Below are 22,911 nucleotides of genomic sequence, written 5' to 3'. Positions count from 1 at the left end.
TATGACCAACCTAGAGAGAATATTAAAGAACAGATATTACTTTGCCAACAAATGTCTGTCTAATCAAGGCTATGGTTTTTCCAGTAGTCATGTATGGATGTGAGAGTTGGACAATAAAAAAAGCTGACCGCCAAAGAAATGATGCTTTTGAACTGTAGTGTTGGAGAAGACTCTTGAGAGTCCCTTGGACTGAAAGGAGATCCAACCAGTCCATTCTAAAAAAAATCAGTCCTGAATATTCATTGGAAGGACTGATGTTGAAGCTGGAACTCCAATACTTTGGCCACCTGATGTGAAGAGCTGACTCATTTGAAAAGACCCTGATGCTGGGAAAGATTGAAGGCTGGGGGAGAAGGGGATGACAGAGGATGAGATGGCTGGATGGCATCACCAACTCAATGAACATGAGTTTGAGTAAACTCCAGGAGTTGATGATGGACAGGAAGGCCTGGCAGGCTTTTGTCCATGGGGTCGCAAAGAGTCGGACATGACTGAGCAACTTAACTGAACTGAACTGAACCCAAGGAGAAAGGTCAAGAATCTCACATCAGTGGATAAGCAGGTGAAAGTGCAGAGGAGGTTCAGATTCCGAATATTCAAGACACATTTCCCCAAAGGCCACTTGGCAAGACGCCTTCTCATTTAGCTTCTAGTTTGATGAATCTTATTAATGATTACTGAGTCAAGCTCCAAGGTGGCAAAGCATCTGCAGCTCCTTGCAGGCAAAGTTGTAGAGGGTGAGAGCTTGAAGGGAGAGCAGGTTCTAAATTGAAGTCCTTCCTCAGACACTAAATCGGTAAGTCACTTATCTTGGTGTTGCTGTGAAAGACCTCAAAGGGTCCTTTCTGTGTAACAGTTGTATATTTTTGACAATTTTTGTATACCCCGAAGTCTCAGGTTTTCTCATATTGATTAAAAAAAAAAAGTGAGTGAAGATATAAAAGCCCCATCTCCTTAATAACGTGGATAGAAGAGAGGTAGAAGCAGGAAGCTGAAGTTTTGTGCCTGATAACCCAAAACTTTGAGAAAATGCCAACTGTGGAAGACCTTTCCAAGAAACAGGTGCTCTAGTGAAATGTTTAAAGGCTGAGATTTGGGAATTCAATTTGGGGGCTTGTGAACAAACATCAGCGCTTTCATTTACCAATGGGATGAGCTGGATGAAGAGGGTCAATAATATCTCCATCTGGTATTGATGTGAACTGCCTGGATTAATAGTTAATAACTGTGGTTATCATAATTTCTGTTGTCGCAACAGCTGATGGGACACACAGGAAGAGCTATAAAGTGGTTGTGAAAGAACAGTCCACATAAGAAAGCATTAGCAACCGCATCACCATCTCTTACATGAAGAGTCATTCCCTCCCACCCCCATTAAGGTTGTGCAGGATTTTTCTCTTGGGCAGATTCACAGCAGCAACAGGGCTATTCCCAGTGTCCTGAAGGACTCCAGCATTTTGTAATCAAGTTCATTGCCTTAGTTTCCTACCCAGATCAATTAGGGTCCAGGACTTTGACACAAGACAGAGCTGGGGCTGACTGTGGTCTAAGACAGCATCTAGAGGAATGCTGAGTCAGAACCAGTGAGATGGTGTGAAATTTAACCAAACAAAAATGGTTGGGGATAGAAGAGGCAATGGAATGGTCACCAAGGCCACCAGAAAATGGTAGGTGGGTTGAGAATAGTTGGAAGGAGGTGAACAGGGAGAATCCTCAAGGCAGGGATGTAGAAGTTACAAGTTTTTGGTGGTCATTGTGGCCTCTCAGATGTGTAGACAGGGTGCTATTGCTAGAACACCCCAGAGCCCAGGGGGCTCTGCAGGAAGATAAACCTCAGAATGATTCCCTGTGAACATGACTTCAAACCAGAAACATCTCACGATGCCATATTTTCTCTGATTCAGGCAACCAACAGGGTTTTCTCGACCAATAATGGGAAATAAGGTAGCTGTTAAAAAATATGTGTGAGTGTACATGTGGGTGTAAACACATATATAAATAGAAAACACATATGATATATATGTACTTTCTTTTGCATACCCCTAGGCCTTGGAGGCTAATGGGAGTGAAATTATCCTGGCAACTTCACTGCCAGGGCATCCAGCCAGAAAACTTTCTTGAGGTCACTAAGCTTTCCTGAAATTCAGATACTCCCTTGATAGTCAAATGTTCTCGGAGCTTTCCCGTATGTGGATCTCTACTTGCTCTCTATGCTTAGCCACCTGTTTAGCTGTGTGAGTGAATGCTTATAAAATCTCCTGGGAGAATTATCTCCATGTATATGGTCACATCTGCTGGGACTGGACACTCTGGTTTCCAAGACAAGGCATGCCTTGTTGTCTGGAATAGAGATAGTAGAAAACTGGAAGTAATCTGACATTCAGAATGTTCCAGTCCAAATAGTCTTAGAGTGGGGGGATGGTAAAGTCTCATAACCACAGAGTTACATTGACATCACAGCAGAACATGGAAGTAAGAATAAATATCACACATGGGGAAAAGTTGTTAATAAAAACAACATATGCTTGTTAATCATTGCCAGGTTGTACAAGACAATGCATCTGGCCACATATTTATTATTTAGTCAAGAATTTCCCAAACAATATTTGTGCTTAAAATCAGGGCAGTTAACCTATGTGTATAAGGCCTATTTTGTAAAATTGAAGTATAGTTGGTTTACAATATTGTTAGTTTCAGATGTAAAAGGTCTATTTTTTTAAAAAGTCCTGGCAACACCAGGGAATTAGAATGCCTCATGCCAAGATTTGAAGAGATACCTCTCTAAAGAAGATATATGGATAGCAAATGAACACATAGAAAGATGCTCCACCTCATTAGAGAAATAAAAATTAAACCATGATGAGATATTACTACACATCTTTCAGAATGTCTAAAATTAAAAAGACTGACCACACCAAACTGTTCAGTATGTAGAGGATCTGGAACTCTCTCATACACTGTTAGTGAGGATGTAAAATGGTACAACCACTTTGAAAAGTAATCTATCATTTTCTTAAAAACTTAAACATATATTTGTCATATGACCCAGCCATTCTACTTACAGGTATTTAAGAGAAATGAAAGCACATGTCTAAACAAAGACCTGTGCTTGAATGTTCATGGCAGCTTTATTTTTAATGGCCACAAACTGCAAATAATGCAATTTTTCATCAAAAGGTGAGTGGATAAACAAATTGTGGTATAACCATGCCATGAAGTATTGCTCAGCAATAAAAAGGAATGAAGTATTAATATGGGCAGCATAGATGAAACTCAAAATAATTATGCTGAGTGAAATAAACTCCAGCAATGATGGCAATAAACCACGTAGCAACCATGTGCAGTCCATTGAATCTGTATAAATCCTTGATGAAGGTGCTGCAGCTACACTGTTGTTGTTGTCATTGTTATTAACAACAGATGGGAAACTGAAATACACAAATTTGCTCCTGGTAACACTTGGCGCATTAGGTAACTCACAAGCCTGGATATGAACTAAGGAATGCCAAGATCCAAATCTACCACTCTGAAATTGGCACATGGTGAGTACTCCAGATCTTAAATAATAAACAGTTCCAAACCTTACGTATACCCATTGTATTGAGCCAAGAGTAGGTGATCCACTTCTACCCAACCCAGGTGGAATGGCCCAACTTGTTTTTTTGGTAGTCAGTAATATTTAATGAAATTCATCATAGTAGTTTGACAGATAAAGGAACAGAGGCAGATAAAGGAACAGTCTCTATTAATTCATCTGCTATTGCAAAGTTAAGAAGTATCAGAGGTCCTCTGATTCTAGAGCTTGAGATTCTTCCTGAAACAAAGCTGCTTCTGATCACAGGTTAAAGCCAGATGTGAATTAGAGTTAGGTTACTTTGGTCTGCCCTACCTTGCCGAAGGGGTAGCTAGATAGGAGAGAGGCTCCTGGTCAGGTGGACTACTTGACTCCAAGTGACTCCCACCAGCTTTTGTTTGCCTGTTGCCCACTTTTTATTTTTATTTAATTTTTTTTGTTGCCCACTTTTTAAGTGTTTTAAAGGAGTCACTTTTCTCATGCCTGATATACTGGATCACACTCCATCACCGTAAGAGGTGAAAAACAGACATCAGAAGAGAAGAACACAGTTACCACTATGACAGAGTTGAGTCCCACAGCAGGGAAGAACTCTCAAGATATACAAGGGGATGAGAAGCTCAGTCCTAGGAAAGGTAAACTCAGTCTCGACTAGGTGGTTTTAGGATTTTATGGTGGATTTTTACAATGTTGTAATGCAAAGAAATGAATTTGTATCTTTTAAGTTGTATAATTCTTTTTTTGAAATCAAGTATTCAATACTATTATTGTACCTTTGCAAAATGAAAGAAATAAATACCGCTATTCTAAAAAAGTACTTTACTTTTGATGATTACCTTCTAATCTTAATCCATATGCATTTACATTCTTGATAATTGCTACTAAATTGTCTATACATTGTACATTGCAGTGTTGTGTACTCTGCTTGTTACTGCATGTAATATTATAAGCATATTCATTGCTTAATTAGGAAAATTTTAAAAATTACAGAAACCTTAAAAAAATCAAGAAATGAAAAAATTTATAAGCTTAATTCAACCACTGTGATTTTTTATTGTCTCTCTTTATATGTATATTTTACATAATTCTGTGATGTATATATTATGTTGTGTATTTTGGACCACACATGTTTCTGTTTGTCTTATATTCATTATTCTTAAAGGATACATATTATTTTCCCTGTATATCGAATAGAGAAAGTATTTTTTACCTGAGACTTCTTCCTGGGGTTATATATTTAAGTTGTGTAGCTGCTTTTTTTTTCTCTTACCTATCCCAGTGAGTCAGCGGTAAAGAATCCTCCTGCAATGCAGAAGCCACAGGAGCTGTGGGTTCAGTCCCTGGGTTGGGAAGATTCCCTGGACAAGGGCATAGCAACCCATTCCAATATTCTTGCCTGGAGAATCCTGTGGACAGAGGAGCCTGGTGGGCTATGGTCCATGGGGTCGCAAAGAGTCAGACACAACTGAAGCGACTTAGCACGTCATATACACAGATTAACTGATAGATGTAGTTACATAGATATAACATTGTATATATTATATATAACATATCTGTATGTATGTGTGTGTGTACACACATACACACATATATGTTGTTGTTGTTTAGTCACTAAGTCACATCTGACTCTTTTGTGACGCCATGGACTGTAGCCCACCCGGCTTCTCTGTCCATGGGATTTCCCAGGCAAGAATACTGGAGGGGGTTGCCATTTTCCTTTCCAGTACATGTATATATACATTTCATGATATCCTTTAACATGACACTTGTCTACAGTTGGAATTAGTACTTCCTCAGGCCTTTTCCCTAAGAAAAATGCAAATCTGAAGTAATGGTTACAAATATTTCATTTCCATTGGCCATTATAGAGACCTTAGTTTTTAATCTGAACAAAATGAGGCCATATAGAGAATTCTGAGCAGGAAAGGGTGTGACCAAATTTATGGTATAACTAGAGCACTGCAAATGCTGTAGAATTCTACATACATTTTGAATGTAAAGACAACACTCTGTTCTAGGTAGATGAGATGTAGGCTATGGAAGAAAAATCAAGGATAAATTGTAAAGTATTTGGAAGGATGGTATTTCTGTCAGCTGAGTTGAAAAGCAATTTGGGTGGAGCAGGATTGGGAGGGGAAACATAGGAATTTAGTTTTGGATCTATTAAGTTTGATTTGTTGATTAGTCGATCAGTTGATTCTTAGTGGAGCAAAAATGATGCACCTTAAGTAAATTTGACCAAATGCAGTATTTTTGTATTATATACTGACTTTTAAAAATTTAACACATGAGATGTTGCACTAACATTATTTTTCATATATTTACACTAGACACAGGAAACCATTTTTAAGGACACATATAGTGGGAATTCCCTGGCAGTCCAGAGGTTAAGACTCTGAACTTCTACTGTAGGGGACCTGGGTTTGATCCTTGACCAGGGAACTAAAATTCTGAAAACTGCTCAGGGCAGTCAAAAAGACACAGAGATTTGGAATACATATAGTAGCCTGTGAAGTGAAGTGAAGTGGCTCAGTCGTGTCTGACTCTTTACGACCCCATGAACGCACCAGGCTACTCCATCCATGTGATTTTCTAGGCAAAAGAACTGGAGTGGGTTGCCATTTCTTTCTCCAGGGAATCTTCCTGACCCAGGGATCAAACCCAGGTCTCCTGCATTGTAGACAGATGCTTTACCGTCTGAGCCACTAGGCAAACCTGTAGTAACCTGTAGGGAACACTTAAACTTAGGAGGGAGTCAGAAGGTATGTCAGATGTTTCTGGTAGGGTATGTAACATGATGACTGAGAATTAACTCATTTAACCCTCACACAATCCTATGAGGCAGCTGCTGCTATTGTTTAACGGGTGCAGAGAGGTCAGCTAACAGAATAGCTCAGGTGTCTATGCTCTTATCCACTGTGCTGCCTGTAACTTAATATGCAGCAAGCAGCAGACTAAGCCTTTTAAATATACTCTCTAGAGGATCTTTCAGCAATCACATGAGGTGGGTCTTCACCCATTTGTGAAGCATTAGTCATCTGGTTTGCTGATAATCCCTTTTTATAGCCTTTGGCCTCTATGATCCCAAAGTACATTGGAGAAATCAGAGGCCACAAGAACTGATAAATTATTAGCTGATCTGATTGACACTGGAAATCATCATCCATTCCTGAAAAAGGATAACTTTACAAAGATATTATTTTTGAACTCCTCATTCTAATTACAGTGTGTTTTCCAGTTTCTTCCAAATTCTTCCTCCTTCCCTCCATTCAGTACAAAGATTAGTACTCCACTTAAGAGAGTATAGCCTTGAGGGAAAGGCTCTTTTGTAAACCTCAAGGCACTTCTTTTCTTGAAGTTTTGAAGACTAGTTGATGATGCATAGTATTATCCTCCTCTCCTACACCTACAAACCCCGTAGGGCACTGGGCTTGTGGCAAAGGTATTCTCATGGAATCATCTGGGACAGAATAGGAGCCACCATATGCAGGCAGCACAGTGGATAAGAGCATAGACACCTGAGCTATTCTGTTAGCTGACCTCTCTGCACCCGTAAAACAATAGCAGTAGCTGCCTCATAGGATTGTTGTGAGGGTTAAATGAGTTAATTCTCAGTCATCATGTTACATAACCTACCAGAGACATCTGACATACCTTCTGACTCCCTCCTAGCTGTAGCCCCTTACGCCTTGGCTTTGAGGTCACCACATTCTCCCTGGTTTTCACCTATCCCATCTACCCTTCTTTTTCAGTTTCTATTGCCAGTTTCTCCCCATTTATCCAACCTCCAAGTGTTGGAGAACCCTAGAGTCAGTCCTTGGTTATCTTCTCTATTTATTCTCATTTTCTAAATATCATGGCTTCAAGTACTATCTGTAGATTATTAAATCCCAGTGTCATGCCTCAGTCTCTACATCTCTCCTAAACTCTTGAGTTTTATATCCAACAACGTTCTCAGCATCTTCTGAGTGCTTAAAAGGCATCCTTGTCTTAACTGTCCAATAATAAGTTCTTTATCACTCCACTGCCTCAAACCTTTTTCCACAGATCTCTTCCTCAGTGAACAGCCAACTCCATTCTTCCTGCTGTTTAGAATAAGAATCGCTCCAATGCTCCTCCCCCAATCTGTAAACTTGAAACCAAGATTCAGTTACTCACCTACTGGAATCTGTCTGGGATCTTATCATATCTCAGTTCTTCTACAGTTGCCAACCTAGTCCACACTTCTTCACTTCTCTTCTGGATTGTTGCAATACTTTCTTCCTGGCAATAGCCATCTTTCCTGAAAGTACAAAAACAGATTATTTTAATTTTGTGCTCATTTCTTTTTCTGTTATTTTTTTACTATTTTTTTCATAGTTTGTGGGTGTCAATTTTTTTCTAATGAGAAAACTTACAGGTTTAATTTCAAAATTTAAGTGAAAGTTTGCCCTCACTAAGACATATGAGAAGAATAATAAATCTACACCAGTGAACAACTTGTTCAGTATTTTAAAATTTACATTACCTATGTATGCTGCTGCTGCTGCTAAGTCACTTCAGTCATGTCTGACTCTGTGCGACCCCATAGACGGCAGCCCACCAGGCTTCCCTGTCCCTGGGATTCTCCAGGCAAGAACCCTGGAGTGGGTTGCCATTTCCTTCTCCAGTGCATGAAAGTGAAAAGTGAAAGTGAAGTCTCTCAGTCGTGTCTGACCCCCAGCAACCCCATGGACTGCAGCCTACCAGGCTCCTCCATCCATGGGATTTTCCAAGCAAGAGTACTGGAGTGGGTTGCCATTGCCTTCTCCATTATCTATGTATATATGTATAAAATTTAGTACTTATAAATTATATAATTTAAATATATATACATATACATATTTTATTTTTATGTATATATTTTTGATATATATCATATCTTTATATATTTAACTATGAGTAATTTCATCAGCCATAGACTACAATAACCTAAGAATTGGAAAGACAAAATTGCAAGAAGAACAGAACTCCCCAGAACAAGTCAGGGTCTATAAAACTGTGGTATAAAACATCCTTTGACTCAACTCAATGGTTTCCTTCTTTTGTAATCTTTCTTTCCCAAAGCCAATAGAATTGCATCTGAATCATCAGGAGATACCTTTCTGTATTTTAACTTGTGAAAAGTAAATAAAGGTTCGATAAGGAAAGTGCTAATACACTGTCTTAATATTTCTAGCTCCTAGCATTTGTTCCACTCGCTATGGAATAGCCTTCATCGTACATCTCTGCAATTTCATAATAATGGCACAAAATATTATCATGAATATCACCATGGTTGCTATGGTCAACAACACAAGTCATCAGCCCTCATTTAATGACTCTACTGAGGGGTTGCCTGTTGATTCCTTTGGTGATCCAAATAATTCCCCAAAGAGTCTTCCTGCAAGGGTAAGCAATGAAAGATTCAAGTTATGTTTTTGTTTTTGCTGTTCATTTCAATGTTTATTTTTCTAGAATTTTTGAAAAGTTTATTTATTTTAATTGGAAGCTAATTACTTTACAATATTGTAGTGGGTTTTGCCATACATTGACATGAATCAGCCATGAGTGGACATGTGTTCCCCTCCTGAACCCCCTCCCACCCCACCTCCCTCCCTATATTTTTCTAGAATTTATATGTTAAAAAGTTTTAATTGAGGAAACTGTGATTTGTAAGTGAAAAATCTAAAGAAGCTTCTTAAGTTATGAAAGGGCCTTCCTATGCATGGCTTACCAAAGCATTGTCTTTTTCTTTAAGGCCCCTGTGTATGATTGGAACCCTCAAATCCAGGGCATCATCTTTAGTGCTATCAACTATGGCATGATTCTGACACTGGCTCCCAGTGGATACCTGGCTGGAAGAGTAGGAACAAAGCGAGTGGTTGGTGCTGCTCTGCTTGGATCCTCACTTCTTGTTCTTTTCACCCCTCTGGCAGCTGACTTTGGACTAGTTTTCCTCATTGCAACTCGAATACTTCAGGGCATAAGCCTGGTACCCAGATATTTTATAAATATGACTGAATATGAATTTCTCTGTGGGACCACATATCAACAACTCTATTTTTATTTCAGGGGTTAGGATATGGGGGTCAGTTTGCAATCTGGGAAAGATGGAGTCCTCCACATGAACGAAGTCGACTCTGTGGCATTGCCGTATCAGGTAAAAACATATAACTGAAACAAGTCCACTACAATCCAACATTCTTTCACTGAGTTCTTTGACAGTTTGGCTTTTTTGTTTTTTGACCACTTTTTTTTTTCATTACAAGATTCTTTGTTTTCTGCTTAATGTTGATCAATTATTTATAAATTAGGGGGATGGGTCCTTTGTCTCTGACATGACTTTCAGTTATTTTCCCCAGGCTGTCATTTGTGATTTGATATTGCTTCTAATGATTTTTGCCATTTTTCAAAAATGCATTTTGATGTTGTCAAATTGATCATTCTTTTATTTTATGGTTTTGAGACTTTGACTCATAGTTGGAAATGCTACAAAAGCATCCAACCATGGTTTTTATTGACTATGCATGGTTTTAATTTTTTTTATATTTAAATTTCTGACATACTGGGTTGAGTGTAAGGCATGGATCCAACTTAATCTTCTTTGGAATTGCTCTCAGTTGTCCTGAGAACAACTTTCTGATAATGATCTACCTGGACAGTGTGCCTGGAATGAAAACTCCAGAGGAAGAAATTTCAGTTACACTGAGGAGTAATGGAAAATGGAAACAGTATGGCTAACACATTCAGTTCAGTTCAGTCACTCAGTTGTGTCTGACTCTTTGAGACCTTATGAACTACAGCATGCCAGGCTTCCCTACCCATCACCAATTCCCAGAGCTTGCCCAAACTCATGTCCATCGAGTCAGTGATGCCATCCAACCAGTTTCATCCTCTATTGTCCCCTTCTCCTCCTGCCTTCAGTCTCTCCCAGCATCAGGTCTTTTCAAATGAGTCAGTTCTTCGCAACAGGTGGCCAAAGTATTGGAGTTTCAGCTTCAGCATCAGTCCTTCCAATGAATATTCAGGACTGATTTCCTTTAGGATTGACTGGTTGGATCTCCTTTCAGTCCAAGGGAGTCCTCCAACACCACAGTTCAAAAGCATAAAGTCTTTGGTGCTCAGCTTTCTTTATGGTACAACTCTCACATCTGTACATGACTACTGGAAAAACCATAACTTTGACTATACAGACCTTTGTCAGCAAAGAAATGTCTCTGCTCTTTAATATGCTAGGTTAGTCATAACTTTTCTTCCAAGGAGCAAGCATCTTTTAATTTCATGGCTGCAGTCACCATCTGCAGTGATTTTAGAGTGCGAGAAAAGAAAGTCTGTCACTGTTTCCACTGTTTCCCCATCTATTTGCCATGAAATGATGGGACCAGATTCCATGATCTTAGTTTTTTGAATGTTGAGTTTAAAGCCAGCTTATTCACTCTCCTCTTTCACTTTCATCAAGAGGCTGTTTAGTTCTTCTTCACTTTCTGCCATAAGGGTGGTGTCATCTGCATATCTGAAGTTGTTGATATCTCTCCCAGCGATCTTGATTGCGGCTTATGCTTCATCCAGCCTGGCCTTTCACATGATGTACTCTGCATATAAGTTAAATAAGCAGGGTGACAATATACAACCTTTGGTGATGGACATCTCTAACACATTGTAGATGGCCAAAGTATGAGTGCTGAGTTAGAGAGCCAAGGACTCTTCAAGTACAGACAACAAGCCATGTACACACACATACACACCCGCCTGACCTTATGCCTTTCAAGAGCCCTTCACAACTCCAGAGGTTTAATCTTTGTCATCAGAGCTCACATCCACTGGTAGGGGAGTGGAGGCTCCAGTTTAGACTAGGGAGATTCACTTTGGTTATCATAGCTGACTAAGTGATGTCCTCAATATAAATAAGGAATGGTCTTCCTAAATCCAAAAACTTGGAGAAAATCAAGAGAGTGAAAGAGAGAAACCAAACTCAAAAACTGCAATTAATCCAAATGAAAAAGAGATTTTAAATAATTAATGAATAATATCAGAGAGACCCAGGTGGATATGTGTACATGACATTCACTTAAAAAGAATAGTTGTTAATTAAAAATATTACTGCTAGTATTTTTTAATTGAAATGAGAGATCTGAATACCTATATGAGGATAAGGCCATCTTATCAGTGAACTGGGCAAATATCGAGATATTGTTCCAGAATACAGTACAAGAAATTCAGGAGTTGGAAAGCATGAAAGAAAATTTTAAAAACTGGAATGAAGGCAGTGACCTTATAAAAGTGGCAACTCCTTTTCTTCTCATTTCCTGTTAAATAGGGACAGAGCACCTGGAATAGGTCAGCTGAGTGTCTAGAGGAATCTTGGAAACGTACAAGACTGCAAGTTCTAGAGTCTCCCTTGTCTTTGGCTTTGGGGAATCTTAGCAGCCCCAGGTAGATGGCCTCCAGAACCTGGTTCTGGGAACACAGAACTTATGGTTGTCTGGGAGGCCCAGACTACAAGTCCCTGGAGGAACCCATCATCAGGTGGGGTGAACTGAACCTACCTGGCTACTTCAGTGATTCTCAGAGAAACTACCATTTCCACTCATGCTAGGGCTCCCTAGTAGGCTGCACTAAGGACAGCATCACTCAGCTCTTGAGATTGGAAGAGGACTTTCAGAAAAGTACCTGTCCTTAGCAGAAAGTGAAAGTGAAAGTTAATCACTCAGTTGTGTCCAATTCTTTGGGATCCCACAGACAGTAGCCTGCCTGGCTCCTCTGTCCATGGAATTCTCCAGGCAAGAATACTGGAGTAGGTTGCCATTTCCTTCTCCAGGGGATCTTCCCTACCCAGGGATCGAACCTGGATCTCCTGCATTGCAGACAGATTCTTTACCAACTGAGCCACTGGGGAAGTCCTTAGCAGAAGAGCCCAGCTACTGCTAGCCTCTAGGACAAAATATGCTGTATTTTATTTTCTTCTAATGGGCCCACAAAGGTATACCTATAGGTAGGAAGCTTTGTAACCACTTGAGGAGTTCAATAAATTAATGAAGAAGAGTAAGCAGACTAAACAGATTTGGTAGCTCATATTTGAGGCAGGTCTCATAGGTAATGGAAACACACGCACATATACCTTTAATCTAAGGATCATATATCATACAGCAATGAAAATGAATAGCTGAATGCAACAACATGGATAAGTCTTAGAAACATAAATGTTGAATAAATAAAGCATATCTATCCTGGGGAAATTGCCTCAATGCAGTGGTAGTCCCAGGTACACAACCAAGCCAGGAGACATGGAACAGTTAGGCTCACAGACAAAAAAAAAAAAAAAAAACAGGTGTTATAATTGCAGTTTGTTAAGCCAATTTAAAACACAGAGTGAGATGTAAGAAGGAAAATGGGGTGAGTTAATACATTTAAGATAGGGTGCAAACAGGTGGGAAGAACAAGAGGGGCCCAGGTCTTGGACTGATGCAGTAACCTGTCCCCCATTATAACTGGCATAAAGGCAGAGAGTTTAGAGAAAAGAATGCAGCTTTGATGGATGCAGTGGTGGAAAAAGGTACTGATTTCCATCTTCATTGATTTGTGTCCTGAAGTCAGGCAGTCTCATTTCAAATGCTGCCTTCCCTTCTTATTAATTGTATGACCTTGGGCTGGTTAATTAACTTTTCCATGTTTCTGTTTCCTCAATTGTAAATTTGGATATTGGTGCTTAAGGAGATTGGAGAAGGCACTGGCTACCCACTCCAGTACTCTTGCCTGGAAAATCCCATTGACGGAGGAGCCTGGTAGGCTGCAGTCCATGGAGTCGGACACGACTGAGCGACTTCACTTTCACTTTTCACTTTCATGCATTGAAGAAGGAAATGGCAACCCACTCCAGTACTCTTGCCTGGAGAATCCCAGGGACGGGGAACCTGCACAGAGTTCACGACTTCACAGAGTTCACACAACTGACGCAACTTAGCAACAGCAGCAGCAGCTTAAGGAGTTAACACAGATAAGATGCTTCAATAAACTGCATGGCCAAATGAGAAGAAAAACATAAGTGATCTTTTTTTTTTCAACTGAAGGATCAGGGAAGCCCTTTTAAGCAAATGAGTGTCTAGAAGTCATTACAGAGGAACCTCATAGATCTGAACCCCATGAAAACTTACAACTGCTGGATTACAAAACATACCATAAACAAAGTGAAAAGTGGGAGAATAGAATTGCAGCCAGCATGACAGAGAGTTATTTATAACACATAAAGATTCTATAAATTGAGGCAAAGTTAAGTGAAAGAAACAAATAAAAAGGTTATGAAGAGACTTTTCACAGAAATAAAAAATGACAAACATAGGAAAAGTAATTCATCTTCACTATAAAAAGAAAAAAGGTATACTGTTTTATATTCACACTTGGAAAACTATATTATAATTTTGAGAATGTCCAGTGTTGTCAAGAGATAAAGAATAAGTATTTGTTGGCAACTTAATTTGGTATGGACTTTTAGCAGGATACTTCAGCACTATCTGTCAAAATAAAAAATGTATAATCTTTGATTTAGCAAGTCTACTTCTGATAATTTACTGTTTGGAAATAAATTATGTTTATGTTCAGAAGTGATAGTTAAGCTTATGTTCAGCAATTACAATGGCTGTAGAATCTAGAGTGACATGGAAATATTTACAAGACTGGTTGCAACTGAAAAATAAATGTCACAGGACAATAGGTACATTATTGTACCTATGTCCGACAAAGTTAATTATAGCTCATATACATATATATAAAATTTGACCAGTTGATGTTAATGTTCATATGGGAAATTTTAAAAACCTAATAGTCTAGCTTTTAAAAAGTTGTAAAAGGGAAATGTGCCCACTATATATGTGAATACTCTGTAAAGTCATGTAAATAAAAAAGTGTTGTTAGCATATTAATAGGCAAATGTATCTAACTTGCTGTCTACATATTCCATAAATGCATTTACAAAGCAACATGTACATATCAATATATATTATATATGTGTACAGAGAAGAAAAGTATGCAGTTATACATCATGTAATAAATTGTAGCTCCTGGTTAACATTAGAGAAAAGAGTAGAAACGGATTGGAGGAGCATTTGGTTCTTTGTGGTAATTTACTTTTACAATAAGCATATATGTTATATGAATTGTGCAATTAAAAATTAAAATAGCATAAAAGGAAGCATGGTTGTCATCCACAGTGATACTAGGGAACTGCCAGAAAAATGGGTCTTTAGGAGAACCTATGAACTCAATCAAAATTTGAAGTTCATATATATATTCTACCATGCTCATCTCTTTATGGTGATAGTGCTCTCTAGTATGTCACCTGTCCTGTAGGCACCTAGCGGGTGCCAGCCCAGCCCCCACAGCCTTATTCTCTCTTTGCAGGACTGCTGCTGGGTACCTGCATCGCCATCCTGCTGGGTGGCATCATCAGTCAAACCCTCGGGTGGCCTTCTGTCTTCTATATATTTGGTAAGCTACTATCTCCCCACGCCCAGGTTTTCATATCTAGAGTGACTCTTCTGATATCCAACTGTGTGTACTTTTCTGGAAGAAATGAGTCAAGACAGAAAGATCCTAGTAAAACAAAATGTCTTAATGTAATAGCTGGGAAGAATGAACCTACACCATCAAAGAATTTGGAAGTCCTCCTGCCTATGATGCTGTTAAACTGCCATGATGCATTTTTTTAAACCTTTAATTAATTAATTTTGGCTGTGCTGGATCTTCGTTGCTGCATGTGGGCTTGCTCTGGTCGTGGTGAGCGGGGACTACTCTCTATCCACTTGCAGTGCATGAACTTCTCACTGCAGTGGCTTCTCGTGGCAGAGCACAGGTTCTAGGGTGCACAGGCTTCAGTAGTTGTGGCACACAAGCTTAGGTGCCCCGTGGCACATGAAATCTTCCCCCAAAAGGGATCAAACCTGAGTCCCCTGCATTGGCAGGTGGATTCCCAACCACTGGACCACCAAAGAAGTCCATCATGATTCATTATTAATGCAGAGTGATTAAAATCTGCTGCCCTAGCAGAAAGTAGGGGACAAACCTGAAAAGCAGTGGTTTGTGAGAGACAGAAAAATCAGAGTTGAGAAGATGGAGCTAAGCGACCTGAGAGAGTAAGGCGGGTATAGCCAACAGGAAAGAGTACCTAATAGGAGATGCCTGCATACAGAGAAAACCCTGGTTATCTGCAGAGTCCTCCTTGATACTCTGCAGAGCACTGATCTGGGTATATGTGTGAGGACAATATCTGAGGGCTGGGGAGGATGGAAATCACTGGAAAAGATTAAAGAATAGTGTCCCAGTACTTATAGAGCATCATGGATAGTGCCTGTTTCCACAAAGCAGACTGAAAAAAAAGTTTAATTCTTGCCTCATTGGGCAGGATACTCATAAATGTCTTTCCTCAGTAGTGAGAAATAATTAGCTTCGGGGAACACACTATTGTGGGTCTCTCTAACAAATGATGGTGATAGACCTAACAGGATCAGTGTTTCCATGTAATTAACTGTATCCCAAAACAAAGCTGAAAAATATTTATAGAAATACAAAAATATTTAGCACCCAAAAAAGTATAGTTCATAATGTCTCCATAATGGCTCCAACCATAGGTTACCAGGCATGGACAACAGCAGGAAAACATAATCCATAACAAGGAGAATAATCAATCAAAACCAACCCAGAATTGACACAAATGTTAGAATTAGCACACAAGAATAGTTATTATAACTATATTATAACATAACTCTATTTGTTCAGGAGTTAAGACAAGCAAAATATATTTTTAAAAAACCCTAAATCAAACTTCTAGAGATAAAACTACATTATAAGGATTGAATTAATGACAGATGATACAATAGAAGAAATGATTAATGAACTTAAAAGTAACAGTAGAAACCATCCAGAATGAACTATAGAGTTAGAGGAGCATCTTTCGTCTAATGAGGTGACTTTTGGTGGCCTCCTGGATAGCTTCCGCATGGAGGCCACCAGAAGGACCAAGCCATGATTAGAGACTTGGAACTTTTAGCGCCACCCTCCATCTTCCTGGGAGGAGAGGGTGCTTCAGATTGTATTAATAATAAGTTATGGCTCAGATGGTAAAGAATCCACCTGCAATGCAGGAGACCTGGGTTTGATCCCTCGGTTGGGAAGATCCCCTGGAGAAGGGCATGGCAACCCACTCCATTATTCTGGCCTGGAGAATCCTCATGGGCAGAGGAACCTTGTGGGCCACAATCCATGGAATAGCAAAGAGTCAGACATGACTGAGCAACTAAGCACAGCATTGTATGCCTACATGATTTAGCCTCCTTAAAATCCCTAAGCTATAGGGTTCTGAGAGCTTCCCGGTTGATGAACACACCCACATGCTGGGAGGGCAGAATGCGCTCAACTCCACAGGGTCAGAAGCTTCTACAATCAGGATCCTTCCAGACCTCACCCTATTCATGCCATCCAGCTGTTCATTTATCATGAACTTTTATCATGTCCTTTATAATAAAGTGAAAGCGAAGTCAAGTCGCTCAGTCATGTCCTACTCTTTGTGACCCCATGGACTGTAGCCTACCAGGTTCCTCCATCCATGGGATTTTCCAGGCAAGAATACTGGAGTGGGTTGCCATTTCCTTCTCCAGGAGATCTTCCCAACCCGGGAATTGAACCCAGGTCTCCCCCATTTTAGGCAGACACTTTACCTTCTGAGCCACCAGGGAAGTCCCTTTATAGTAAACCAGTAAATAAAAATGAATATTTCCCCGAGTTTTGTGAGTTATTTCACCAAATTATCAAACTGAGAGAGTTGCAGGGACCTCAGAATTTGTAGTAAAGTTAATATGGGGACTCATTAGTTGCAGTTAGTGTCTGAAGTAGGGGGCAGTCTATGTGACTGAGTCCTTATCTGTGCTAATGCCAGATACTGTCAGAATTGGGTTAAATTGTAGGACACTAGCTTGGTGTATGAAGAGAATTAGAGACTTTCTTAGTGTGAAAAACCAACACAGATAGTATCAGAAGTGTTGTGAGTAGATAAATAGTTTTCCTTTGTTGTTGTTGTTTTTCAATTGCTAAGTCATGTCTGATTCTTTGTGACCCCATGGACTGCAGCACACCAGGTTTCTCTGTCCTCCACTATCTCATGGAGTTTGCTCAAGTTCATGTCCATTGAGTCAGTGATGCTATCTGATCATCTCATACTCTGCCAATCTCTTCTACTTTTGCTTTCAATCTTTCCTAGCATCAGGGTCTTTTCCAGTGAGTCAGCTGTGCACATCAAGTGGTCAAAGTATTACAACTTCAGTTTTAGCATCAGTCCTTTCAATTAATACTGAAAGTTGGTTTATTTTAGGATTGACCAGCTTAATCCCCTTACAGTCCAAGAGACCCTCAAGAGTCTTCTCCAGCACCACAATTTGAAAGCATCAATTCTTTGGTATACAGCCTTCTTTATGATCCAGCTCTCACATCTGTACCTGACTACTGGAAAAGCTTATAGCTTTTGACTATACACACCTTTGTGAGCCAAGTGATGTCTCTGCTTTATAATATGCTGTCTAGGTTTGTCATAGCTTTCCTTCCAAGAAGCAAGCATCTTCCAGTTTCATGACTGTAGTCATCATCTGCAGTGATCTCAGAGCCCAAGAAAAAAAAATCTGTTACTGCTTCTACGTTCACTAAAGTCTTCCTTAGCTAATATTTAAAAAGTTGAGATATCAAGTTTAATGCCATTTCTAGGGTCTGTGATTTTCATGCACACAAATAATCAATAAATGTAAAATAATAGGTTCTAGACCTATTAAAAAAGCTGTGATATTCATGTAAATTTTTTGAGAAGTAGAAAGAAGATATTATGAGCAAGAGCTTTTCCCAGGACCCATGCCAGAAAATGTCCCAATTGAAAAGAAATTCACACAGAAGTTTACCAATTTAATCTCTGCTTGCAGGAGGTTTTGGCTGTATCTGCTTTCTTCTCTGGTGTGTTTTGGTTTATGATGACCCTGTCACTCATCCATGGATAAACATTACAGAGAAAGAATATATCATATCCTCCTTGGCCCAACAGGTACACATAAAACTCCAACCTTCTCCAGAGATCTTGTATCAGCATCTGAATTTATCAGAGTGACTACGAACGTGTGAGCATGTCTCAGATCTTACTATTCTGATCAGTAAATTTGTTTTCAGGTCAACTCTACTAAGCAGCCTCTTCCTATCAAAGCTATGGTCAGATCTCTACCTCTCTGGTCCATGTGTGTTTGCTGTTTCAGCCATCAGTGGTTAATTAATATAATAATTATATATGCACCAACTTACATTAGTTCTGTGTTCAACATTGATATTAAAAATGTGAGTATATTTCCCTCCAACCATATTTCCTCTTTGCATGACTCTCAAATTACTCTGTCTTCACAAATCAATCATCTAGAAAAATTTACCTTTAATTACCAAGAAATAATTTAACAGTCATGTGAGTAGCTTTTCTGAAGGTATGATGGAAGGGACCACTGATTTTCTTTTTCTTTTTTTTTTTAATTTTTTTAAATTTTACTTTACAATACTGTATTGGTTTTGCCATACACTGACTTAGGAAAGTATGATTTCAGAGTTGTCAGTATGATTATTAGTGATTTATCTGTATAAGGTGTGGTCTCACGGCCTTTGTTATGATGGTTTACTCAGTGTTTTCCCTTCAGAGTGGTTTCCTGTCTGCCCTTCCTTTCATTATTGCCTGGGTCATTTGCCTCCTGGGAAGTTACCTGGCAGATTTCCTTCTGACCAAGAATTTTAGGCTTGTTACAGTGAGGAAAATTGCCACAGTTCTAGGTAAGAACAGGGCCAAAATGTCTGATAATTCAAAAGGCATACAACATCCAAAAATGTTTGTTGTTTAACTTGTCTGTTCCTCATTCCTTAGGAAATGTCCCCTCCTCAACATTCCTTTTGGTTCTGCCATTTGTTGCCTCCAACTATATCATAGCAGTGAGCCTTCTGACGCTCTCCTGTGGACTAGGCCTGTTATGTCAGCCAGGGGTCTATATCAATGCCTTAGATATTGCTCCAAGGTAGGACTATAATCTCCACTCTCATTTCCATACTTTCTGAAAAAAATTTAGCCTGCAGACTTCTGGAAGCCTCAAACTTTGCAAAATTATAAATCATGGGCAATGATGATTGTGGCCATTTTCAGGTATGTGGAGGGAAAGGCTTTATTGATTTGCCTCAATGCCTTTCATTGAACATATACAGAGCAAGTCTTTTTGACAAAATTGTTATTGATATATGATGTATTCTGGGGCTGAAGCATGCTGCTAAACAAATGTGGATCTAGCCTGAAACATTCCTGTCACCCACAGGCATTCTAGTTTTCTCATGGGAGCTTCAAGGGCGTTTGCACAGATATCTGCTGTCCTGGCACCCACTGTCAGTGGATTTCTTCTCAGTCAGGTAAAGTTTTCTTGTCAGGGTTTCTTAAATGCTTTGCTAAATCCACTCATAATGATAATAGCATAAGAAACGTTTTCACATTTTGGAGAATAAAATTAAATCATGAGTAACTTCGTCATGAAGATCAACATAGCAAAGGAAAATACAGAACAGTTTCTTTTGTGACCTCATTCTGAAACCAAAGCACTCCCTGGTGATCCACTGGTAATTTCCAGTCTTTGAAATCACACAGTGACTTACATATCCTATGAGAAGATGATGAATCCATGCATATATGCAACTTGTCATGTCTTCTGCAACACTTTGAAATTTTTATTTGCATAACCATACAAAAGCAAAGAGATAATTAAAGCAAATATGTTTAAGTGTCTAATACATGCAGGGAGTATTATAGGTATTTCATATACAGTAAGGGTGTTCTTTGGAAGAAATGATGCTAAAGCTGAAACTCCAGTACTTTGGCCACCTCATGAGAAGAGTTGACTCATTGGAAAAGACTCTGATGCTGGGAGGGATTGGGGGCAGGAGGAGAAGGGGACAACAGAGGATGAGATGGCTGGATGGCATCGCTGACTTGATGGACATGAGTCTGAGTGACCTCTGGGAGTTGGTGATGGACAGGGAGGCCTGGCGTGCTGCAATTCATGGGGTCACAAAGAGTCAGACATGACTGAGCAACTGAACTGAACTGAACCGAATCTAATTTATTGATTTTCACACTAATTATGAAAATAAAGTATTAATATCCTCATTTCCTGATGATTAAAATCTGATAGGATATGTCTTTCCACTGAGAGGATGTAGAATCAGAATTCTTCTTAGACCTATCTAGCTTCAAAACCCATAGTTGTCTTCTTGCAAGATTCTTCTTGCACTGGAGAAGAAATTTTATTAGTGTATATATATGTAAATATGTATATAGAGAGTCATGATTCACACAAAACGGAAAGTGTTTGGCACTTTGATAAATAATTACAAATGCAATTCTGGAGGTTAAATGTAAAAATCCCTCAGTCCATTTTTTTAAATTAATTAATTTAAATTGGAGGGTAATTACTTTACAATATTGTAGTGGTTTATAAAGAACATTCTGAATCCATTTTGAAAGTCTTTCCATCAAATTATTAAGCTGTGTTTAGGAAATAAATTTCTATGTAAAGACCTACTAGTGAACATTGTCTTCTAAACTATTAATGTGAGTTTCATAGGAAAAGGGAATAAAAGGGGTAATACTTACTTGAACTTTTGTTTCCTCAGGACCCTGAATTTGGGTGGAGGAATGTCTTTTCCTTGTCATTTGTCATTAACACATTAGGACTGATCTTCTATCTTATCTTTGGAAAAGCAGAAGTCCAAGACTGGGCTAAAGAAAGAAAACTTACTCATTTATGAAGGTAAAGAGTAATGATTTCATCTATGGTTAAAACCACAGAGGCACTATTTAAACTTTTTAATTTTTATTTTATGTTGGAGTATTACATTTTTAACTCTATGTTATTTTTCTTTCTTAGTTACCCCACTTTGGATGGAAAGTCATTAGGTACTTTATTTCATAAATGAGAAGCCTTCAGTGGTGGACAAACAGAAAAAAATTTTCTTTGCTGTAGCTCTTTTCAAATCTGAGATCATTTCTTTATTTTACTCAGACTTCTTTTTGAGGAAAATACCAGATGAATGAAAATCCAAATAAAATGATAGCCAAGAAAAAAGTTGTCATCGTCACAGAATTAACAATGGATTCAAAGGAGCTGCTGTACGGGACCCAGTATGCTAGATTCATAGATTTTGGATCTCTAAACAGGAAACAGTGTTTTGAAACTCTTAATGCCGGACAATAACCTCACTAACACAATGGTTCCTCCTATTTGCAAAAACAAATACTGATTTATATTTGTTGGGCTCAGTATTGTCCATGTGTTCCTTCCTTTGTGTGCTCCACTCCCCTCCATCCTGCTCAGGCCCCAGGAGGTTGACCTGTGTGGTTTGCACCCCACACTTTCTCTCCTGCCTTCTGCTGGATTTTCAGTGGAGGCAGGAGAGTGAGGATAGGAGTATTTATCTCTACTGTTCCTCCCCATGGAGACTGCAGGTGGCTGATCCTTCCTCTGCAGTTCACAGCTCCCAGCAAACAACTCTCTCCATACTTTCTTGTAACATCTCTCTCCCCTTGTCCTTTCAAACCTTTTTTGGCCTTTATGTTGCAAGCCCTGGAATATCTTATGGTTTTCTTCCCACCATCTCAGCCCTATGTAATAGTCTCATTTAATACTGTCCTCAAATTACCCACTATGAGTCTGTAACATTTCTTCTTCTAGGATCCAACGATTTCAGTAAAGTCATATATAAAGCTCAAAACATGAAATAGATCAGTATTTCTTTAATTATAATTTGTGGGTGTCAGTAGGTCATAGCATGTTCAGAGGGACCAGAACCACATTCTAGGTTGCTCCCCATAATGATCTTTGCCATGTAGAATAGATTATAGCCATTAAGTTATTTTATGTAGAATTGATGTTATAGACACTAGTTCTGGGTGAAAAATTAGGGCAAGGATAAAGAAGGTCACATTTGAATAAGCAAGAGCAATTACTGAGATTTTCCATAGTCTAGAATCTAAACCCTTAGAACACTTGAGTAAATTAGACTCAGTCCCTATTCAAATGTGGAAGATAGACATAATAATACATGGCAGTGCATTATCTTAGGTACAATAGCAGGGGAACATACAGGTCATTAGAGGAGACATATGAGGGGTTCTAATCCTAAACTGAAGAACAAAGGGGAGATCTTTTGCAAGTAATTCCTGATCTATATGTTAAATGAGGAGGGTTATGGTAAGATTTCCCATGTTGGAAAACAACTTATGCAAAAGCATGAAAGCAAGA

At 39.0% G+C, this 22,911-nt stretch overlaps 1 protein-coding gene across 4 annotated transcripts; it reads left to right on the top strand.

Moving 5' to 3' along the window:
- Positions 706-22,388, top strand: SLC17A3 (solute carrier family 17 member 3). Of its 4 annotated transcripts, XM_013974116.2 has the most exons (15): positions 706-796; positions 3,421-3,542; positions 4,030-4,209; positions 8,772-8,983; positions 9,333-9,566; positions 9,647-9,734; positions 14,969-15,055; positions 18,526-18,644; positions 18,767-18,928; positions 19,276-19,405; positions 19,497-19,644; positions 19,936-20,026; positions 21,284-21,420; positions 21,538-21,566; positions 21,673-22,388. In XM_013974116.2, the coding sequence occupies exons 3-13, from the start codon at positions 4,134-4,136 to the stop codon at positions 21,416-21,418; spliced, it is 1,482 nt and encodes a 493-aa protein (XP_013829570.1). In that variant the 5' UTR covers positions 706-796; positions 3,421-3,542; positions 4,030-4,133; the 3' UTR covers positions 21,419-21,420; positions 21,538-21,566; positions 21,673-22,388. The 4 variants fall into 4 exon arrangements, with proteins under 4 accessions (XP_013829570.1, XP_013829571.1, XP_005696822.1 ...); XM_013974117.2 differs by having other exon boundaries at positions 9,333-9,455; positions 21,538-22,388; XM_005696765.3 differs by having other exon boundaries at positions 21,538-22,388.

Source organism: Capra hircus, chromosome 23 (genome assembly GCF_001704415.2).
Source record: "Capra hircus breed San Clemente chromosome 23, ASM170441v1, whole genome shotgun sequence".
Lineage (NCBI taxonomy): Eukaryota > Metazoa > Chordata > Mammalia > Artiodactyla > Bovidae > Capra > Capra hircus.
The sequence above is the reverse complement of the archived record's forward strand: the minus strand, read 5'-3'. Positions and strand labels throughout refer to the sequence as shown.

What these genes read in the sequence shown, in the direction of transcription:
- SLC17A3 (XM_013974116.2), top strand. Translation starts at nt 4,134, where the DNA reads ATGACAGAGTTGAGTCCCACAGCAGGGAAGAACTCTCAAGATATACAA. An exon ending in CTGTGGCATTGCCGTATCAG is followed by an intron (nt 9,735 to 14,968) that starts GTAAAAACATAT and finishes CTCTCTTTGCAG; the next exon opens with GACTGCTGCTGGGTACCTGC. An exon ending in GCCTTAGATATTGCTCCAAG is followed by an intron (nt 19,645 to 19,935) that starts GTAGGACTATAA and finishes TGTCACCCACAG; the next exon opens with GCATTCTAGTTTTCTCATGG.